Source organism: Acinonyx jubatus, chromosome B3, assembly GCF_027475565.1.
Source record: "Acinonyx jubatus isolate Ajub_Pintada_27869175 chromosome B3, VMU_Ajub_asm_v1.0, whole genome shotgun sequence".
NCBI classification, from domain to species: Eukaryota; Metazoa; Chordata; class Mammalia; order Carnivora; family Felidae; genus Acinonyx; species Acinonyx jubatus.
Genome location: NC_069386.1, coordinates 79,310,400 through 79,333,945, shown reverse-complemented (window position 1 = coordinate 79,333,945; position 23,546 = coordinate 79,310,400). Strand labels below are relative to the sequence as shown.

The 23,546-nt window shown below is 35.7% G+C and overlaps 1 protein-coding gene across 6 annotated transcripts in view; it reads left to right on the top strand.

Moving 5' to 3' along the window:
- The window catches only part of HECTD1 (HECT domain E3 ubiquitin protein ligase 1), an 89,806-nt gene that overhangs the window by 57,295 nt on the left and 8,965 nt on the right, over positions 1 to 23,546 (top strand). For 2 of the 6 annotated variants that reach the window (XM_027065527.2, XM_053224337.1), the window contains exons 23-36: positions 950 to 1,116; positions 1,208 to 1,384; positions 5,051 to 5,887; positions 6,583 to 6,804; positions 10,897 to 11,030; positions 13,295 to 13,417; positions 15,001 to 15,157; positions 17,759 to 17,981; positions 19,079 to 19,133; positions 19,352 to 19,534; positions 19,921 to 20,128; positions 20,213 to 20,298; positions 20,516 to 20,643; positions 22,896 to 23,097. In XM_027065527.2, coding sequence (XP_026921328.1) covers positions 950 to 1,116; positions 1,208 to 1,384; positions 5,051 to 5,887; positions 6,583 to 6,804; positions 10,897 to 11,030; positions 13,295 to 13,417; positions 15,001 to 15,157; positions 17,759 to 17,981; positions 19,079 to 19,133; positions 19,352 to 19,534; positions 19,921 to 20,128; positions 20,213 to 20,298; positions 20,516 to 20,643; positions 22,896 to 23,097 — 2,902 coding nt within the window. The remainder of the gene's footprint in view (positions 1 to 949; positions 1,117 to 1,207; positions 1,385 to 5,050; positions 5,888 to 6,582; positions 6,805 to 10,896; positions 11,031 to 13,294; positions 13,418 to 15,000; positions 15,158 to 17,758; positions 17,982 to 19,078; positions 19,134 to 19,351; positions 19,535 to 19,920; positions 20,129 to 20,212; positions 20,299 to 20,515; positions 20,644 to 22,895; positions 23,098 to 23,546) is intronic. The other 4 variants (XM_027065529.2, XM_027065528.2, XM_027065531.2 and 1 more) reach the window with 4 other exon arrangements.

Genomic DNA, 23,546 nt, shown 5'->3' with positions numbered 1-23,546 from the left:
TATATAGCACACTAATAAAAACAAAAAAATGGAATTAGTTTTTTACTAAACTCTTCATATGTGTACATGATATATGTGTATGTTTTCCAAATTAACAGTAGCTATTGCTTGTTGTAGAATTGTGCCTGACTTAAAGTTTTCTTTTTTTAATTATGTCTCTTTTCCTAAATTTTATAGGTTGATCATATATTATTTTTTTAGTCTTTTTTTTTTTTTTTTTTTTTTTTTTTGAGAGTTTGGGGGTGGTCAGGGAAGGGCAGAGTGAGAGGGAGAGAGAAAAAGAGAGAGAAGCTCAAGCAGGCTCCATGTCCAGGACAGAGCCTAATGTGGGCCTTGATCTTACAGCTGTAACATCATGAAATCAAGAGTCAGATACTTAACTGAGCCACTTAGACGCCCCGATCGTATATTATTTTTTTGAAGGCAGAAAGTACTTCTAGAAATTTTAGTTCTAATAAGTTTTAATTTTGAGGGGAGTATAGGGCATGGAGTTAAATTAATTTCTGCATTTAATGTAGTATGGAAGGAACTCCTTATCTTTAGGATTAATGGATAATTTTTTCTTCTTTTTCTTTTGTTATTTATTTTTATTTTTTAATTTACATCCAAGTTAATTAGCATATAATATTTTCAAGCTTTAAATTTTCAAGCATATTTTCAAGCATTATAAAATTTTCAAGCATATTTGTTACTCATAAAATTTCTTCTTTCTTGGATTGTATTAATCATAAATCATTTAATGTTGTAAGTCATTAATAGTATACATTTAAACATACCATCTTTAACTTATGTTCTTGATGGCTGTTGTTCTCCTTTGCTTTCTTGCTTCTTGTGTAACAAACTGTAGACTGAATGTAGAAGTTGGTTTTTCAGTAGATCTCTATTATGTAAAAAATCTTCCCCATCTGTTTTAAAACATTACACCAGTTTTTCCCTAACACCTTCACAGGTCAACAGCAACCTGGCCTCTTGATCCACCAAAGGATGAGAAACAAGGGTGGCGACATGTGAGAATTAAACAGATGGGGAAGAATGCCAGTGGACAAACCCACTACCTGTCACTATCTGGATTCGAACTTTATGGCACTGTAAATGGAGTATGTGAAGACCAGCTAGGTAAAGAGATGTTAGCAGGTTTTTCACTTACTGGAACAATTTGATTTATAAAAAGTGACTTGTTTATAGTTCTCTAATTTCTATTTTACAGGAAAAGCAGCTAAGGAAGCAGAAGCTAATCTTAGAAGACAAAGACGTCTCGTACGCTCCCAGGTTCTGAAATACATGGTTCCAGGGGCACGTGTGATCAGAGGCCTTGATTGGAAATGGCGAGATCAGGATGGCAGCCCACAGGGAGAAGGTACCGTCACAGGAGAACTGCATAATGGTGAGTAGGTACTTAGCATTTGTAGTGTAAAAATGGAGTATTCGATAACAGAGTGTTTTCCTTTGGTTCTTTTGGGATAGTTTACACATTTTATGAATGTCCTGGCACTATGTAGAAGAACATTAAAAATGAAAAATCATTTACCTAGTATTAAGGGAAAATTTTATTTTCTGTTTTGATTTGGAACTTCTGCTAATATTTGAAGTGATTAATAAGCTAGTATAAGTTGAATATTCTAAAGACACATTTTCTGCATTTTTTTTGTCTATTATTTGTAAGTTTCCATAGATCTTTAATTGCTTACACTTGTTAGCCTGATGGGAATCAGGCAGTCATTTTTTTATACTCAGTCATGTAGAAGAAAAAGTATTAACATCTTTAGTTACTGTTTTTCAATAAAGAATAGAATAAGAATTGTAGCCTCTTTGTTTATTAGTAGATTGTAAGATAACGTTCATAATGCTTCTCAGCCTACTAACATTTCTTTGGATTTTAAACTCTGATGTTTTATAAGGTAAGGGTTGTTGTTTAAATCAAGTTGATTTAAAAAAATTTTTTTAACATTTATTTTTGAGAGAGAGAGCAAGGAAGCGAGCATGAGCCGGGAAGGAGCAGAGAAAGGAGGAGACACAGAATGTGAAGCAGGCTCCAGGCTCTGAGCTGTCAGCATAGCGCCTGATGCAGGGCTCGAACTACGAACCCTAAGATCATGACCTGAGCTGAAGTCAGACGCTTAACTGACTGAGCCACCCAGGCGCCCCTAAATCAAGTTCATTTTAAACTTTTGATGCTGTGGATTTTAGAGAAGTCCATATCCTGTTAATCAATTGCTTTTAACTCCCAGAAGCAACTCATAATGGCTAACTTTTTCCATATAACTTAAAAGGCTGATTTATTAGCAGATAATTTGCTTAGCTAGTAGTGTGTTCTTAAGAATTTTGCTTGGCATTAAAAACAAAAAGGAGTAAAATGTTTATATTCTTACACCAAATATTTAAAGAGCTATAATAAAGGTGACAGTGCTTAGGAGAGTGAATAAACATTTAATATCTTAATATACTCATGTTCTGTGTGCTCTGGGCATTTATTTACCTAAATAAACTCTTGATTTTATTGTTTTTAAGGTTCTATTCCTTGAATTACCTTACTACCTAATGTATTTCTATATAGTTAACTCTAATTGCAAATCATTGCCATTTTAGCAGGGTTATGGTGAATGAACATATATGTAACTGCCAAAGTTCATAAAAACCAATAATAGTTGAGATGACATTAGTACCTTCAACCCAGAAACTAAAAAAAAATTTTTTTAATGTTTTTTAAATTTATTATTGAGACAGAGCATGAACAGGAGAGGGGCAGAGAGAGAGGGAGATACAGAATCTGAAGAAGGCCCCAGGCTCTGAGCTGTCAGCACAGAGCCTGATGTGGCGCTCGAACTCACAGACTGTGAGATCATGACCTGAGCTGAAGTCGGACGCCCAGCCGACTGAGCCACCCAGGCGCCCCAACCCAGAAATTTTAAATGTTTTTTAGACATCTTAATAATACTCCGTTAATATTCCATTTCTCCTAAATTGTTTGGGCTTTTAAGTGTGTTAGCTAGTTGGGGCTATATGAATGCAGTTTATTTTTCTCATGCTGCAGTCAGCTGAAGCAGCTGTCTAGGAAAATGGGAATCTTAATTATAGAATTTAGTATGTAAGAAAAGCTTACTTTTGCTAATCTAATGTGGAGTTCAGAATTGTGGCCGACCAAAGTGGCCATTCTTATTAAGTCTCACATGAAAATTTTTATGTCAGAGAGAGTACTTAGCTTATAAATAAACCAGTGATTTCCTTTTCTTTCTTCTTCTTTTTTTTTCTTTAAATTTTACTTTTAAGTAATCTCTACATCCAACATGGAGCTCAAACTCACAACCCCTAGGTCAAGAGTCGTATTCTCTACTGACCGACTGAGCCAGCCAGGCACCCCTGAACCACCTGTTTCTAATATGGCTAGTTATCTTTTTTCCTGTCTTTCGGGCATAGTGGGAGCTCAGAGTTTTGTACCTATGCACTTATATGGATAGTATGTATGTGTCCTTTCTTGGTTCCCCTTAGATAGCAGTTTAATTACACTCTCAATAGTAATATAAATAGTTTACATTTAAAAATTATTTTCTGCATTATTATCAATTAAATCCTTCCTAAAGAATCTATGTGTCAGTGGGAATATCCATTTTTTTCATGTATTCCACAAATGTGAGAGTCCCTGCAATGTAAAGGTACTTTGTTGGACTTCAGATATACAATGGTCCCCAAAAAAGTATGATACCCTGCCTTCTGAATGAAACCGATAAACATACAATTACAGATCTTGATGATTGTTATGAAATAAATTATCAGTATATTTTTAGACTGATTAATGCAATATAAATGTTAATTTCATTTGGAATTGGGATACGTTTTTGAGCCTTTATTCACACTGTTCCATGTTGCAGAAGAGATAGTTGAGTGCTGGTTCTTCAGAAGTTACTTCAGCATATAGACTAAATGGAGACAATTGAAATCTCATCAGAACTAGGTGATGTAGATTTGGGGCAGGTAGTTTTCATCTCCTAGAACTCCTAAGCATATAATCCCCACAGGTAATTCAGTATTACTTACACCCCTCTTAGCCTGTCATCATAAATATACATGAACTTGTTATGTGTTGTGTGCACATGTGAACATGCATGGGGGTACCTGCATGTATGCATAAACTAACTTCAAACTTTATAAAGACTGGTTATATTTTTAAAAATACATATGTTTTTTGTGTTGTGTTTTTCCCTTGCAGTAGTTAGCTTATGACACTAAAATAAATTTGTAAAATTTTTATTATTTTCCTAATAGGCAATTTATTTTACTGCTTTTAGAAGTTACTGTTTTTTTTTTAAAGAACAAGTATTGTTTACAAGTAAATATACATTGAATATCATGTATAATATGTATGAATAATGAACTATTCATTAGTTCTTTACACATTATTAGATTTAGCTTATAGGTTCTAATAAAAGAGCTTAGCATACTTTAAAATTTTTGTTTTCAGAATTTTCTGTGTGTATTTAAATTTTTTAAACTTAATCATAAGAAAACCAAGTAACCACTGAACTTTGAGAACACAATTGAAATGCTAACTTAGTGTTATTTGAGCTAGTGACCTAAAATTTATGCAGTGATATATGGATATTTTGTTTGCCAATTATTAGGATTTAGCCCAAACTTAAAAATTAATGGTGAGTCAGAACTTTTTTTCTGTAAAGAACATTTGACTACATAGTTCTATTTAGCAATTAAAAAACCTTTTTATTTAGATTTCATCTCTATTTAACTGACCTTGCAGTATTTCTTTCACCATTTGTGTCCATCTGTTTACGGTTTTTTAACAGTTCTTCCCCTTCAAAGATAGGCCCGTAGATGTAAACATGTCCCTTACATTGTTTTCAGATATCAGCAGAGCAAGCAGTTCAGAAATGAGAGAAATAAAAGGAAGAGTTTAATTTTAGTTGGCAGACCTTAAATGACTGTAGAAATTCAGAGAAGTACAGCACTGATGAAAAGCTGATCCCATATTGTGGAGCTACTGTCTGACACGCTCCTATCTGCTTTCTGCTGGGTCTCACAAACTCCTGTCCCTTTCCAGGCTGGATTGATGTCACCTGGGATGCTGGTGGCTCAAACTCTTACCGTATGGGCGCAGAAGGAAAATTTGACCTCAAGCTTGCACCAGGGTACGACCCTGATACAGTGGCATCACCCAAACCTGTTTCATCCACTGTTTCAGGCACAACGCAATCATGGAGCAGCTTGGTGAAAAACAACTGTCCAGACAAGACATCTGCTGCTGCAGGCTCCTCAAGTAGAAAAGGAAGCAGCAGTTCTGTGTGTAGCGTGGCCAGTAGCAGCGACATCAGCTTGGGTTCGACCAAAACGGAACGGAGATCAGAAATTGTAATGGAACACAGTATAGTTTCAGGAGCTGATGTCCATGAACCAATTGTTGTTCTTTCATCTGCTGAAAACGTCCCTCAAACAGAAGTAGGGTCATCATCCAGTGCAAGCACCAGCACCTTAACCGCGGAAACGGGAAGTGAAAATGCTGAAAGAAAGTTAGGCCCTGATAGTTCTGTTCGCACTCCTGGGGAGTCTAGTGCAATATCCATGGGAATTGTTAGTGTTAGTTCTCCTGATGTTAGTTCAGTGTCTGAGTTAACTAATAAAGAAGCAGCTTCACAACGACCCCTTAGCTCTTCAGCAAGTAACAGACTGTCAGTAAGTTCTTTGTTGGCTGCTGGGGCCCCTATGAGCTCTAGTGCAAGTGTACCTAATCTGTCCTCAAGAGAAACATCTAGCTTGGAGAGTTTTGTAAGGAGAGTGGCAAACATAGCACGGACTAATGCCACGAACAACATGAATCTAAGCCGAAGCAGCAGTGATAACAACACTAATACTTTGGGGAGGAATGTGATGAGCACAGCAAGTAAGTGAGCTTTTCCTTATGGAACCCAATGGTTTTTCCACTCTGAGGGATTGCAAAGTAGGGTTTCTTGTTCAGTGGGTTCTGACTGCTGTCGTTAACTAGATCATTAACCGTGTTACATACAACCACGTCAAATTTAGCACTTTAGGAATATGGAGTTAAGTTCTATAGAATCGTGATCTCTTAAGAATTCAGATCAGGTATAATAACCTCGTAATCTGAAAGGATGAAACAATAACACACTTCTATTTTTCACCCTTCTATGATCAATTGTTAACTTCAGCTGCATGAGGAAATAGATGACTATTAAATTTTATCATAGTCAACTGAAATCAGAGCATCACACTGGTTTAACTTTTCCTTAGGTCCTAAATTGCTACTATCTTCTAAAAGTCCTTTAATTCTAATTTAAGCTAACTGGTCAAAGTAATTCCTTTGGAAAACATGACTGGGAATTAATTCATTGCCTGTTTCCCTTTCTAAAAAAGCAAGGCTTAATTTCTTGGAAAATAACAGGGCTGTAAAAACAAGGACTTGTAGTTGGATTTCAGTTGGGTTCCCAAAGTTGTTGCTTTTCAGTCTTTTAATAATTAGTGTTTCATGATTTCATTCTTTTTTACTAAATATACAACCTAGTTTTTTCTAAGGTTTATGCAATCTCATCAGTCCTGATTTGCTTCATTTTTTATCTTTAGCTTCTCCTCTCATGGGTGCTCAGAGTTTCCCCAATTTGACGACTCCTGGTACCACATCAACAGTGACAATGTCAACATCCAGTGTGACTAGCAGCAGCAATGTAGCCACAGCAACAACAGTTTTATCAGTTGGTCAGTCCTTAAGTAATACTTTAACCACCAGTCTCACGTCAACCTCCAGTGAGAGTGACACAGGTCAGGAAGCAGAATATTCGTTATATGGTAAGTTATAGTTTAAAATATTTAGGTGTTTGTTTAGTGATGCTTTTACTATGTTTTCCTGCTGTTTTTTTTAAGTTTATTTTTTTATTTTGAGAGAGAGATAGAGTGTGGGAAGGGCCAAGAGGAAGGGAGAGAGAGAATCTCAAGCAGGCTTTACAGTGTCAGCACACAGCCTGTTGTGGGGCTCGAACTCATGAACCATGAGATCATGACCTGAGCCAAAACCAAGAGTCAGACAACCAACTGAGCCACCCAGACGCCCCTCTGCTATGTTGTTTTAACTTTTGATTAGAAAGTAGTAATTCTCTCTTCTTAAAGATATGGCATCTTCATGTATGATGAAAAAACTCAATGCTATAAGGGACTATTAAATTATCTGATTATAAGCAGGTATCTAGGAACTTCTGTGGTCTCCTTTTTTTTTTTGGTCCACTAACAAAGTTTTATTGGGAGAATCATAATAACAAAGATAATTGACACCTTTATCAGAGAAGAATAGAAGTGTAATAGATTAAAAGGCTTTGTAAAGTGATATTCTTTGTACACTGTAATGTAAGAGGAAAAACACTCCCCCTGTGTGCCTCCTCTACTCTCAACACTTTCTGCTGCCATCGCTGATTACCAAATGTTTTCCCACATTGAGCAGTTTTCAGACACTATCTGGGGGGGTCATACAGTTTGACTCAAGTTACTCACTTCTGGCACTATTAACTACCTGGAGATAGTGTCAGATCCCATAGGTAAAAGCCTCAGCCCATAACATTATCTCCCCACCCTTTCAGACACTAATTGCAAGGCCAGGTTGTCATCTGTGCTAAAGACTGGCTATAAATTGGAGGCTCTTCTGGCCCTCTCCTCCTGTTCAATTAATTTGCTAGAGCAGCTCACGGGACTCAGGAAAATATTTTATTTATTACAGGATTACCCCTTTTCTTATAAAAAGGATATAACTCAGGATCAGCCAGATGGAAGAGATGCATAGGGTGAGGTCAGGAAGGTCCCACGCACAGGCACATTTGTACTCTTGGTGTTTAGGGATACTACCAGCCTGGAAGCTCTCTGAGCCCCCCATTTTGGGTTTTGTTTGTTTGTTTGTTTTTTGAGGCTTCATGACTTAAGCACAGTGATTAAATTATTGGCCATTGGTGACTGAACTTTATACCTGGCTCTTCTGGTTTTCCCATAAAGGGATCATCTTTCCAGACAGCTCCTTTCACTTAGTACATTGTAAAATTATTTTCATATTGTTTGATGGATTTCTCCAGTGTTTGAAGTGGCTGCCATATATTCCACTGTTAGACTATGCAATTGTTATTTAATAAATTCTCCATTTTGGACCTTTAAATCACACCCTTTCATTACCATAAACATTGTTATGAATCCGCATCTTGAACTGTATTTTTGTATATTTCCTTAAGATAAATTTTTAAAAGAAGTAATTGCTGAATTGCCTTTCAAAAAGGTTGCACTTCCGTCATTATTGTTTTGGAATATCTTTTACCATACATACATACATACATACATACATACATACATATATTCTTGATGCCAGTGCCTGTTCTATTTAAAAATTAAATTTGAGGGGCGCCTGGGTGGCTCAGTCGGTTGGGCGTCCGACTTCGTCTCAGGTCATGATCTCGCGGTCCGTGAGTTCGAGCCCCGCGTCGGGCTCTGTGCTGACAGCTCGGAGCCTGGAGCCTGCTTCCAATTCTGTGTCTCCCTCTCTCTCTCTGGCCTTACCCCACTCACGCTTTGTCTCACTCTCTCTCTCTCAGAAATAAATAAACATTTAAAAATAAATAAATAAATAAATAATAAAAATAAAATAAAAATTAAATTTGGTAATTTCAAATAAAAGAACATTTATATGAAGATACAGTTTAAGTACTCTTTTATATAAATCTTTTTTTTTTTTCAAATTTTTATTTAAGTTCTAGTTAGTTAACATGGAGTGTGTAAATCTTATTTTCATGTGTGTTTGTTTTCCTCTGAATGTGTCCTCCCCTATTTCAAGCCAAGAATTGGATCTGATGTTCTCTGGTTTTAGGAAGATCATTACATTTCTCTGTATCTACCTTACCTATTAAATGTGTATATAGCAAAATTATGATGATGATTACACCAAAGTAATGTAAATTCATCGAATAAGCTATATTCTACTCTAGTTTTTCTCATGGCGCCCCTCTGCCCCTCCCTACTCATTGGTTACATGTTAACTTAATTGAAACTTTAATTCTTGATTATGTGAAACTTAAAAATGTTGTGGGTATGCTGGTGGTAAAGAATATTAAAAAAGTATTAGGGCTCCCATTTGCCTTTTGAAAATTAATGTTACATGATTATAAATTCCTTTTTTTACATTCCTAAAACTAGAAGATTTATCTTAAGGGTGCTTCTGTCAAGGATCAGGGTAACATTTGCCTTACAGAATAATTTTTATGTATGCAGACTTTTACCGTATTAGGTTTCGAGGAACATGATTCTGTGATATGGTCAAATCTATGAAATAAGGAGCTGTTTAAATAAGAAGATGAGTAAAAAAAAAAAGCCGTTGGCTTCAGTGAATTATAACATGTGAGAGATGGAATTTCAGTCAGATTATGTTCCTTTGAAAATAAACCAAAAGTGGAATTGATTTTGTGTGTGTACTACCACATCACATTTATGAGGACCACTCCTAAATTGTAGGATGGTACCTTACATGGGTTAAGGGTAATATATTTCATCAAATTTAAGATGGCAATAATTATAATTATTTTATGTCACTAAGGAGAAAATGTTGACAATTCAGCTGAGACTTGCCATTGCTTGTAAGACACATTCTGACTCCAGAATATGAAAATGTTAAAAAAATATGTGCCTTAGAAACTAATTGCTTATAGTATCGGGCCTCATTCTTCTACTAGCCTTCTAATAAAAGGTATTGAATTTCAGTCCTGTGTAATTATTAGACTTAAAAAATATGTGTTTGGTTCAGAGGTTTGCAGATAGAAGATTCTACAAAGCAGTTATAAATTGTCTTCTGAATGTTCTTTTGGAATATAGAGTGTGTCTTTTTATCCATAGAAGTTTGTTTTTTCTTTTGTATCCAGTAAAAACTTCTGTTTTAGCCTCATTATTACTTTTTCTTTTCATTTCTTGTGAAGAACAGCTCATCAGCATCTTCATTATGTGGGACCATGTTTATCTGATACAGTCTTCATTGGGGGTTGGGGGGAATATAGATAATAGGAAAGACAGTACATATGTTACTCCATAGTAGATAGGTAGTGTCCTTAAGCAGTTATCAACATCCCAGGTCTCTCAGATTAACTTTATTCTGTCTTTTCCTTCTTACAGTCTTTTACAGTTCCTATTTATTGATTGATTATTATTTTTTAATGTTTATTTTTGAGAGAGACAGAGTGTGAGGGGGGAAGGGGCAGATAAAGAGGGAGACACACAACTTGAAACAGGCTCCAGGCTCTGAGCTATCAGCACAGAGCCTGATATGGGGCTTGAACTCTAAGATGGCGAGATCATGACCTGAGCCAGAGTTGGACATTTAACCGACTGTACTGCCCAGGCACCCCAGTTCCTATTTATATATTCATTTGTTTGTTTTTTAAATGTCTCTCCCCTATAAATTCCGTGGGGGCTCGGACCAGGTCTGTTTTGTTCACAACTATGTATATCTGGTGCCTGTCACGGTTCTTAGAATAGAGTAGGTACTCAATAGAGATATTTCTTGAGAGTGAATGACTCCAAAGTGTTCTCTTTGCACCATGTTGTGCTTCCTGTGACTTATAAAGAGAATGGTGATAGGATTCTTATTTTTAAACCTAGCCCGTACTGCTGACCTTTTTTTATATTATGATTTTGTAGACTTGGATTTAGTTTATGGTCAAACTTTATCCTGTTGTTTTCTGCCATGCTTGTGACCAGTATTACTCATTTTGTCTTCGTGGTGGTAGAAGGGTGGCGTTGCTAAATGTGGTCTTTATACTTGTCTGTCTTGAATTTTACTTTTGTTTTGTAAAACCAATATGCAAAGTTACCTTATCATGCTTTGTTAATTGTGTTGACAGTAAGGTTGTTGGTTTTCTTTTCCAGATTTCCTGGATAGCTGCCGTGCCAGTACTCTATTAGCTGAGCTAGATGATGATGAAGACTTGCCTGAGCCAGATGAGGAAGATGATGAGAATGAAGATGACAATCAGGAGGACCAAGAATACGAGGAGGTTATGGTAGAGAGAGTGTCTCCCATTCTCTTAACTAATATAAGATGTTAATAATTGGAATGAAGAGAGGAAAAGCAAAGTCCTGGTTAAACTGTGAAGCAAGGAAATAATGGCATGAGTATGAAAAACGTGGTTAATTAAGAAAAGCACTTTTAATCTGAGCATTTCTCCCTTAAAAGAAAATGTATCGGTTATACAGTAAAACCTTGGTTTACAAGCATAACTCATTGCAGAAACATGCTTGTAATCCAAAGCACTTGCATATCAAAGCGAATTTCCCCATAAGAAATAATGGAAATTCAGATGATTTGTTCCACAACCCAAAAATATTCATATAAAAAATGATTACGATACTGTAATGTAATACAGAATAATAAAGAAAATAGAAAATAAGAAGGAAGATAAATTAATCTGCACTTACCTTTGAAAACCTTTGTGGCTGGTGTGAGGGAGACAAGGGAGAGGAGGGTTATTAACCGACTGCGCCACCCAGGCGCCCCTCTTTTTGTGCATCTTTAACGAGGAAACTATCCAATGACACATGCTTTTGCCTCCTTTTGAGGATTTCCCAAAATGTAACATTGCATTGTTGTTAAACAGATTCATTGCTCACATTGCTATAGCCTTATTTGGGTGGTGCTTTTCTACACAATTTTGCAATTTCCCACATTTTACACATTTCCCTAATCTTATTGAGATGAGGGATTTCTCTGCCTTTCTCTCCTCCTCATCTGTAGACCAGATGCAGACGTAAACTTCTTATGAAATCTTGCAGTTTCGGCCACTCGCTTACCTCGTTTGTACTTCTTGATGATTTCCTTCTTAATTTTGACTGTAATCATCTCCTTACTACCTTTCTTTTCAACCTTTTTCTGCAGGGGGAGCCATGGTATGCACTTGCATGGATGTTGACTACAGTATAGTATTAATAAACTCTTGTCATATACTCTATTTAATGTAACCGGCAATAAGGCAGCCGAGGAAAGGGTCTATATCTGCAGGCAGCCTGACCTAGAATGAAGCAAAGCATTCCTAAGCTTATGCTTGTATGGAAAAGCAAAGTACTGTCCATAGGTGCTTTGAAGTGACAACAAATACACTAGTGCCAGTTGTGGGTACCTTCCAACATTCTAAAAAATCACATTTCTGCCAAACACCACGACCTGAGACCAAGCATCCGAGCATGGGAGATGATCATCTCCAATCCACAGTGAGAGAGAAGAACCATTGACTCAGTTGTGATCATGTGACATTTGGCATCATGTACTACTCATATGGCAAGACATTGCTTGCTTAGCAAATTAAAATTTATTAGAAATGTTGTTTTGCAGAACACTGGCAGAACAAGTTACTTGCAATCCAAGGTTTTACAGTATTTGGAAAATACTACAATGTCACATGCTGATGTTTTGACTGATTTAAAAGTGTAAAGAACTGCACTAATCCTAAACAATATAATTTTCATGGTTCTTCCACAATAATTATATTTTAGTACGTAGTATATTGCAGGCAGTATCTGTGTATTATTTTCATCAGTCCTTATATCTACGAGGTAGAGCATAGGAAAAAAAAAAAAAAGCATGTCCTAATTAGTTAGGTTAAGTACAAAAATGGGAACCCACACTTAGAAAGTTTGATCTAGACTCTTAATACTAACCACTATGATTGTCTTCAAACTGAACTTTTGCCTGCAAATACCCTTTATTATAACTTGTATATTTTTTATTTCTCTTTATAAAATTTTAGTAGATTTTTAAAAATTTCATAAAGTTGGGTTTTAATGGGGTGAAAAACTCTCAAGAAATGCTTTTAGTATATATTACTTAAAAACAGATTACAATAGCATATTTCTTGTGAAGGTTAGTATACAATGTAAGTTGAATATAAAGCATTCAATTTTCTGAAGATGGCTAATGAATATGAAGTGTTTTAAAGATAGTTTTTTTTTAAATTTTTTTTTTAACGTTTATTTATTTTTGAGACAGAGAGAGACAGAGCATGAACGGGGGAGGGGCAGAGAGAGAGGGAGACACAGAATCAGAAGCAGGCTCCAGGCTCCGAGCCATCAGCCCAGAGCCCGACGCGGGGCTCGAACTCACGGACCGCGAGATCATGACCTGAGCCGAAGTCGGACACTTAACCGACTGAGCCACCCAGACACCCCAAGATAGTTTTGATAATAGGGGCTGATAGTTTGAGGTTAAGTCTGAATGGGGATATATATAGGTGTTAAATAATTAGACATGTCTGTTCACATTTTCTTATTTCAGATTCTGAGACGTCCATCCCTACAGCGTCGAGCTGGCTCCCGCTCTGATGTAACACACCATGCTGTCACCTCGCAGCTGCCACAAGTCCCTGCTGGAGCAGGGAGCCGACCTATTGGGGAGCAGGTAATATCTTAATGGTTATCTTCCCTTCAGTGTATTTGTCTTCCTTTCAGAGCAAGGCATCAACCAAAATGTCTAGAAAAATATATGGAGATTGGGGTGGGGGTTAAGAAGCTAGCTACCAGATAGAATTAGCAAAAAGAAATTTCCCTTACTGCTTCGGTTCTGTTTTCTAGATAGAGTCCATGGTTGCTCTGGCATAATGCATAAAGGAGTTTCTTGTTTGAAAACCCTTCATCTTGACCCTTGGGTAGCAGTGAACATATATTAAAATGATTAACTGTTATAATCTAAGATTTATAGTTTTCAGTAGTAGAGATAATATTAGTCTATTAGCTAAACGTTTATTGATCATTAGTTAAGTCCTAGGCACTGTTTTCAATACTTTAAGTGTATTAACTAATTAAAACCTTTTAACAACTTTTTGAGGGTTCTTATTAGTCTTGATTTTCAGATGAAGTGATTGGTAAAGGTCAAACATAGAAGTTTTGGATCTAGGACTAAAACCCAAACGTTCTGGCTACAGAGCTATCAAGTATACCTTTGATTGTTCTAAAAGTTAATTTTAATTAAGTATTCAGAACATGAGGGGCTATGTGTGTCTTTCTAAGTACATACATAATTGTTACTTTTTACATCAGACATTTGCAACATCTATAATTCATTGAACTCTTTTTTTGTTGATAGTAATAGTGAAGGGGAGGAGAAAATGTTCCTTCAAAACTTGCATTAGGGAAATTTTCAAACATTCTAAAAGTAGAATAGTGCATGGAATCCCACTAACACATCATCTGATTCTAGTGGTTACTAGCACTTTATCAAACGTGTTTGATTTATCTGTCCCGTCATTATTTAAAGCAACTTCCTAGCATTATATTTTGTATATAATTCAGTATGTAATAAAATTTTCATTTTTTAAAAAGCAACTTATTTAAAAATAGTAAGTTCACAGATTCACAGGAAATTGCAAAGATACTAGGGCAGTCTTGTGCCCTTTGCCCAATTTCTTCCAGTGGTTACATCGTACCTAATTAGAGTATAATATCAAAATCAGGAAATTGATATTGGTGCAATGTATGTATGTGGTTCTTTATCATTTTATCATGTGTAGTTCTATGTAACCACCACTAAGGCAACTTACTTTTTGGTAAGCTTAAATCATTAAGAAATGTATGTGCCTATACATGTTTATATTGGCTCATTGAGTGTTTAAGAAATACAGCTAAATAAGGAAGTGTAATGCCTATAGAGAAGTATTTATTATACACCTTATTTTAAAGATAGCACATTGGGGCACCTGGGTGGCTCAGTCGATTAAACATCCGGCTCTTTGATTTCAGCTCAGGTAGTCTCAGGGTTCATGAGTTTGAGCCCCATGTTGGCTCTGTGCTGACAGCTGGAGCCTGCTTGGGATTCTCTCTCTCCCTCTCTGACTGCCCCTCCCCTGCTCACTTGCACACACACTCTCTCTCCCTAAATAAATAAATCAACTTAAAAAAAGAAATAGATAGCTTTTGTAATAATGACTTTTGTAATAATGAAAAGTTTTATCTTGTTTGTCTGTATGTGGAATTTTATTTTAATAGGAAGAAGAAGAGTATGAAACTAAAGGAGGACGTCGGAGAACATGGGATGATGATTATGTGCTTAAGCGGCAGTTTTCTGCTTTGGTTCCTGCTTTTGATCCTAGACCTGGTCGGACTAATGTCCAACAAACAACTGATCTAGAGATTCCGCCCCCAGGTACTGTGTATTTTAGTTTTTGTGATTTAAATTTAATAGATACCAAAGAAGGTAGTTATATCTAATCAGGAAAGTAAGTGGCTATTTATATGTGCAGGTTGATAAGTAAAAGTTTGCAGGAAAAAAACTGTATATCAGCCACAAGTCCTTAAAAATGAGATTATTTTTAAAGGAGCAAATTACAGTATATTTAAAGCACTTTGTTTTGTATTTGTGTAATTTTTAAAGGAAGACTCATTTAAAGGTGGATTGTTTATATCCTGTATTCCACTAGATCTGAACTGCTATGAATTATTCCTGTTCAGATTTTATTTTGAAAAGTTGTATGGGGCGCCTCAGTTGATTAAGCATCTGACTTTAGCGCAGGTCATGATCTTGTGGTTTGGGCTTTGTTTGCACTGACCCTATGGAGCTTGCTTGGGATTCTCTCTCTCCCTTTGTCTCTGCTCCTCCTCTGCTCTATTTCTCTTTAAAGCAAAAAAGAAAAAGAAATGTTGTATAGTGGTTTCATTTATGGTTTCTGGAGTTATTCATCCTGGTAACTCTCTCTCACAAGTCTATTTTGGTTGTGGTAGGCATACTTATGATCCCCCAAAGGCATGTAGGTCCTAACCTCCAGAATATATGAATAGGTAATGTTAACCTGACAAAAGTAACTTTGCAGATGTGATAGGAGAATTATCCTGGATTATCTGGGTAGGTCCAGTGTAATGACTAGGGTCCACATAAGAGGAATACAGGAAGGTCTGAGACAGAGAAAGAGATTAGACAACAGGAAGCTGAGATAAGAGTGATGAGGGGCCATGAACTATGGAATATGGGCAGCCTCTAGATGCTAGGAAAGGGAAAGAAACAGATTCTTTCTTGGAGCTTCCAAAAAGGAACAAAGCCTTGCCAACCCATTTTAGATTTCTGACTTCTAGAACTAGTTGTTTCAAACCACCTGGTTGATGGTAATTTGTCACAACAACAATAGGAAGCTAATATACTGAGCATATCATCAGTGTAAGCCTGAATTTTCTCACCTCTTACGTGTAGAAAATAATAGTTTCTGTTTGACAAGGTAATTAAAAGATTTAAATGAGGCAAAACATATAAGGTTATTAGCATGACAGTTGGTGTGTGCTTCAATAAACGTCAGTATTGTACTCAGTATATTATCCTTAAGGAAGACTTAAATGTTGATTAAGTATAGAATGTATTCTTTACATGATAGAATGATACCTGTGTTAAATATGGAAGTAAATATGCTTCGTAGTATAATGTTTTATGGTGAGGATGTGTATAGACTGAATCAAGATATTCCAAGATCCCTTCAAAAAAGAAAAACCTATGCTAGGGAATATAAATTCCTACAATATAAATTTCTACAAATTTTCTGTAGAGCTCTTTGGCAATATATTTCATATTGTTATTACTAAAAGTCTATACCAAAGAAATACTGGCTCTGTACCCAGATTTATATATACTGATGACTGTAGAAGTATTATTTATATTGTCAGAAAATTAGAAACTACCTTTATTATGTATAATAACAGGGATATGGTTCAGTTAAGGTATAATGGTATGAATGCCATGCAATGAATAAAGTAATACTTTAAAAGACTCTATCATGATATGAGGAAAAAATTCCTGAACTAATAAAAAAAGATTGCACCACCAAATACACTGTGAACCTGTATGTGGGTGTGGGTGTTTACCTCACAATCCACTCATTGAACATGAGCAGGTCATTGACCAGAGTATGTGGTTTTCTCAGTAGGTGGTTTTTTTCTCAATGTAGAATTATGAATAATTTTAGTTTTCTCATTTATAAGAATAAAATGTTTCTGAAATCATACAGTTAGCATGTGTTTTCTTTTTTTTTTAATTTAAATGAAAAATTTTTTTAATATTATTTTTTTTAATTTACATCCAAATTAGTTAGCATATAGTGCAACAATAATTTCAGGAATAGATTCCTTAATGCCCCTTACACATTTAGCCCATACCCCCTCCCACAACCCCTCCAGCAACCCTCTGTTTTTTCTCCATATTTAAGAGTCTCTTATGTTTTGTTCCCCTTCTTGTTTTTATATTATTTTTGCTTCCCTTCCCTTATGTTCATCTGTTCTGTGTCTTAAAGTCCTCATACGAGTGAAGTCATAGGATATTTTTCTTTCTCTGACTAATTTCACTTAGCATAATACCCTCTAGTTCCATCCATGTAATTGCAAATGACAAGATTTCATACTTTCTTTTTGATTGCCGAGTAATACTCCATTGTATATATATACCACATCTTTATCCATTCATCCATCGATGACATTTGGGCTCTTTCCATACTTTGGCTTTGTTGATAGTGGCATGTGTTTTCTTGTAATAATGAGAGATCCCTATCCTATGTATAAATGCAGCTTTAGTGCCATCTTTAAGTAACCTAGGTTGATTGTTTTCATTTCTAAAAAACGAAAATGTTGATGCCAGGAGAGTCCTAAGTAGTTGTTGTCTTTAGCTAATAAATGGCAGAAGAGTTTAGATACCATGTAGCTTTGTCTCCCAGTGCAGTGTTCTTTCTGGACTGTTTGTTTTAGTGTAATTTTTTTGATGTCTTATTTTTAGGAACACCTCATTCAGAGCTCTTGGAAGAAGTTGAATGTACTCCATCACCTCGATTAGCCCTCACTTTGAAAGTAACAGGTCTTGGAACAACTCGTGAAGTTGAATTACCACTCACTAATTTCAGATCAACTATTTTTTACTATGTACAAAAATTGCTTCAGTTGTCCTGTAATGGCAATGTGAAATCAGATAAACTTAGGCGTATTTGGGAGCCAACATACACGTAAGAGATTTTCACGTAATGTTTTAAGTAAATATTTTCATGGTACGTGAGCCAAGAAGCATTGTAGTTCTGTATTTTTTCCTGTAGAAACAAAATGGTACTTGTTCTCTTGGTTTACAGCAGCAGACAAGAGTGTTTCTGACACATGATGTAGAATGGTTTAAGGTTTCAACTGGTTTAATTAGAAATAAACTAGACTAATATCTTATGTAATAATTGTTGAGCTCTTTGGGATTGTGTATGAAGTACTAAATATTTTCTATTATTTGTTTTGGGGTTTGCAAGTTTAAATCTACCTCTCTTTGTTCATTCATTCGTTGAACAAGTAATGAATAATGAACTTGGGCACATTTAATATTTTGGTGCCTCATTTTATTAATCTGTAAAATGAGAGTAGCTGTGAGGAATCAATGAATTAATATACATAAAGTGTTTTCAATATTGTCTGGGTGCTCAGTATTCCCTATAATAATTATTTATATAATAATATAGTTTAATATAATTTAATAACACTTAACAATCATCCTTATGTAAACTTATTTTTCTGATGTTTTGTTAACATCATTGATAATTTTATATAATGTCTAATAAAGTGATGTAGATCCTTTTGAGAGAGTACACAAGGCTGTCAGGGTATTTCCCCCACCCTGTTCAATTTTTACTAAAGTTTCAAATTTGATCTTCACTGCCTGTGTGAATATAAGTGCTCCTGGTCCATGTTATTCCTATCCTATTTTTCTATCTTGACCCAGAAGCAAACCATTTCTCATCTCTTTTTATTTTTACAACAGTATATGAAAGTTATAACATGACATAATGTATTACTTCATACCTTTAAAAGTTCTAGGTTTGATGTATGCATTCTTTGCAATTCTGCTAAGTTTGTAAATAGTAGCTCTTTTTCAGAAACATGATTTCTGCTACTTTCCCCCATGTTTGACACATTTATTTTCATAAATTCTCCCTGAGTTTAATGTTTAAACATACGGCTAATGAATGACATCGTTCATATATCTTTTAAAGAATTGAAGCCTTATTGGAAATAACCACAAATCATTTGATTTATGAATTAATGTGAAAAATATCTTCATGTTTAGAATCATGTACAGAGAAATGAAGGATTCTGACAAAGAGAAAGAAAATGGAAAAATGGTAAGTTATATTAAATGGGTCTTGGCTACTTAGTGAAAAAAGGGAAAAATAAAGAAAAACTGATACTTTTAATTGAACATTTGAGGGGAAAAAATTACTAACATGGAATTCTTTAGATGAGGTTAAATGCATGATTTTAAAGCTACCTTATGTAATGCATGTGAAATAGCATAGACTTTTAATCAGGAAAGGCCAACATTTGGTTTTTCCTATTGTAGGGTTGTTGGTCTATAGAGCATGTGGAACAGTACCTTGGCACTGATGAATTACCAAAGAATGACTTGATAACCTACCTGCAGAAGAATGCAGACGCCGCTTTCCTGCGCCACTGGAAATTAACTGGCACTAATAAAAGTATTAGGAAAAACAGAAATTGTTCTCAGCTCATAGCTGCATATAAGGTATATATTGGCTTCAAAACACAATTGGGAATGGCTTTGTGCTTTGTTTGCAGCTTTTTAAGATTCTTAAGAAAAAGGTTCATTGGGACATGTTTGAAAAAATGAGGTTGAATTAATGTTGTTAATATGCCAAGTACTAAAATTTCAAATATGATTTGTGATATTGGATCTAAGTACATGGTTTTAACTATAGCTTACAGTGGTTATAGTTTATTCGGGAGCTCTAATGGTTTAGAACACATTGATTTTCAATTTGGGTAATAGTGTTTTTATTTAAAAAGAAGGCAATTCTTTGAAAAATTTCAGCATTTTCAAATACTAATAGTATGATATATTGCTTTTCTTGAAAATGTGATTAATGGCTAGTTTGCTAATTTTTTCTTTAGGATTTTTGTGAGCATGGAACAAAGTCTGGATTAAACCAGGGGGCCATTTCTACCCTTCAGAGTAGTGATATTCTTAATTTGACGAAAGAACAACCTCAGGCCAAAGCCGGTAATGGTCAGAATTCTTGTGGAGTGGAAGATGTCCTTCAGCTGCTGCGTATTCTGTATATAGTTGCAAGTGACCCTTACTCAAGAATATCCCAAGAAGGTCCGTAAGAATCCTTGTTTCATTTCTATGGCATTTTAAAAAGGAAGTCAGTTTATATTTCTATTAATTTTATTACTTTTACAGAAGGTGATGAGCAGCCCCAGTTTACTTTTCCACCAGATGAATTCACTAGCAAAAAAATCACAACAAAAATTTTGCAGCAGATTGAGGTAATAAACTCAGTCGAACTCTTCAGTCTGTAACTTTTGGACTTTCAAGTACTCTCTCTTCTTCCTTTTCTACCTTCCACCATCTCTACTGTTTCTCTGATTCAGTGATTTAGACCATATGGTCTGCTGCATTAATTTCTTTGTTAATTACTTTTAAGAACTCCTTTTTGTCTTTGTAAATAATTGGCTTAAGACATTGTTTTTTGTTAATTTACAGGAACCATTGGCATTGGCAAGTGGGGCTCTGCCAGACTGGTGTGAACAGTTAACCAGCAAGTGTCCTTTTCTAATACCATTTGAAACTAGACAGCTTTATTTCACATGTACAGCATTTGGTGCGTCAAGGTAGGAAATGTGTCCTTTAATATTTTTTTAATGTCAAATAAGCTCAAAATGTGCAAGTATACTTTATGTCAGGACTGATGGAAGGAATATATTATCTTGTTTTCTTATAAAGAGTTATCAATATTGAAACACGTTTTGGTTTCCAGTTGGATATGTACTCTCTTACAGTTGACCTTTGAACAATGTGGGGTTAGGGACGCCAACCCCTCTGCACTGTTGAAAATCATATTTAAAAAAGTATAACTTTTGACTTCTCCTATTGACCAGAAGTTTTACTGATGACAAACATGTATTTTAAGTTTTCTTTATTTGTCTGTTTATTTGGAGTGTGAGCGAGAGAGGTAGGGGCAGAGAGAGAGAGAGATTGAGAGAGAGAATCCCAAGCAGGCTGTATGCTGTCAGCATAGAGCCCAACGCAGGGCTTGATCTCACAAACTGTGAGATCGTGACCTGACTCAAATCAGGAGTCACCTCAGGGTGCCTGAACCACCTGGGCACACCTACACTGTATTCTTAGGAACAAGTAAGCTAGGGAAGATAATATGTTTTATTTCATTTTTTATTAAAAAAATTTTTTTAACATTTATTTTTGAGAGAGAGACAGAGCGTGAGTGGGGAAGGGGCAGAGAGAGAGGGAGAGACAGAATCTGAAGCAGGTTCCAAGCTCTGAGCTGTCAGCACAGAGTCCAATGCTGGGTTTCAAACTCAAGAACCATGATCTCATTCATGGAGTCTGACGCTTAACCGACTGAGCCACCAGGTCCCAAATCATGAGGAAGAAAAGTGTGTAGTCCTGTTATTTATTTAAAAAAAAAAAAAAAAAAATTCCACATATAAGTGGACCCATGCAGTTCAAGCCTATGTTACTCAAGGATCAGATGTATTGTGTTTTCCATCAGCATTTACAATACAGTTTACTAAGTAGCTTACATAAATTATCTCAGGAATACCAAATTAAATGCTTATGAATACCTTTGATAACATGGAAAGGTTCCTTCCTTCTGGCCATCATTTTTTCTTACAGTCTTCAAACATACTACATAATTTTATACTTATTTTTTTCTGTCTGCTTCCACTAGATGAAAGTTTGATGAGGGCAGGAATTTCTGGCAGTTTTTGTTCACTGATCTAGCTGCAGTTCCTAAAGCAGTATGTACAGCACATTGGAGGTATTCAGTAATATTTTTTGAATGATTGAGTACCCAGAATACTTTCGAAGTAGATGTAAGTAGAAAAGTTATAATTTAAAATGGAGCAGTATAATGATAGTTACACTATTTACAAATCATTTGTACATATGAGATCATAGCCCTGTTGTCATAAGTGGCATTGGTTATGGTTTCTGTTTTATTGATGAGGAAACTGATTCTCAGAGTTTATAGCTGATTGGCTTGAGATTAACAACAAATTGTAGCACACATGAGAGCAAATCTTTCATTTTCTTCCTTCTAGTTCAAGATTCTCCCACCCTCTAGGGTGGGTTAGCTCTGTATTGTCCAAAAGAAAGTATTTTTTATTTTTTAAAGATTTTACTTTAAGTAACCTCCACACCCAATATGGGGCTCGAACTTAACAACCCCAGGATCAAGAGTTGCACACTCTACCAACTGAGCTAGCCGGGTATCCCCAAAAGAAAATACTTTAAAATCAGTAGCATTTTTCAGTTTGTATCACAGTAATAAATAATTAAGTCAGCTTAACCATTTTATAGTTTCTCTGATAGTTAAGAAATCATTTGCTTGTATTTTTGTGTATTATAAGTTTGTCTATTTTTTTAATTGAAGTTGACACACCATATTACATTAATTGAAGGTGTACAACCATGATTCAGCAACTCTGTACATTATGTTGTGCTCACCAGGGTAGCAACCATCTGTCCACCATACAATGCTATTACAGTACTATTGACTATATTCCCTATGCTATTCCTTTAATCCCCAGTTTGTGTGTATTTTTATGTGTTCTGTGTGGTTTGGACCAGAGACCTTTATTTTGATCTGTTAATTACTCAGGTAAAGAGGAAAAATGCAGGCCCAAGTACTTCCTCAATTTGTTTAAGGAAAATAATAAAAGAGCTTTATATGTTTTAACTCAGAGAGGAAATAATAATTGATACAATAAAAAGTTTACTGTATTTTCTCACCTAATAAAATACAACTTAAAATTCTTATCTTGGAATTATGTTGCTGGTTTAGTAGTACATTCAAACTATTACTGAACGTTACAGCTACATGAGTATTTTTCTGTTTCAGAGCAATAGTGTGGTTACAAAACCGACGTGAAGCCACCGTGGAAAGAACAAGGACCACCAGTAGTGTAAGGCGAGATGATCCTGGGGAGTTTCGAGTGGGTCGTCTCAAGCATGAAAGAGTAAAAGTTCCACGTGGTGAATCTCTGATGGAATGGGCTGAGAATGTCATGCAAATACATGCAGATCGGAAATCAGTTCTTGAGGTACCGCACATAGAATTTCTTTTAGTATGCAGGAATGACAGAGAACCAGCCAACCTGTTTGTTCCACAGCATGCAAACTGCATTAGATAGAAACGGGAAAGGATTTCTCTGCCCTCTGTGTAAGGCCTTTCCCTCTCATAGAACATCTTTTGAAATAGGATGTCAGCTCACCTCCTTAAAGGTTAGGATCTTTTGATTTGATGAGTAGCAAAGAGTATCTTCCCTCTTGGGGTAGGAGAATGCTTGGTCTTTTTGAAGGATACTTCTCATTTCTTAATGAAGCAAATGAGAAGGATACTTCTCATTTCTTAATGAACTGAATAATAGCACTCACTAAGGATTTTTTTGATAGTCTCAATTTTGGGGCACCTGGGTGGTTCAGTCAGTTAAGCGTTGGACTTTGGCTCAGGTCATCATCTGGCAGTCTGTGAGTTCAAGTGCCACATCAG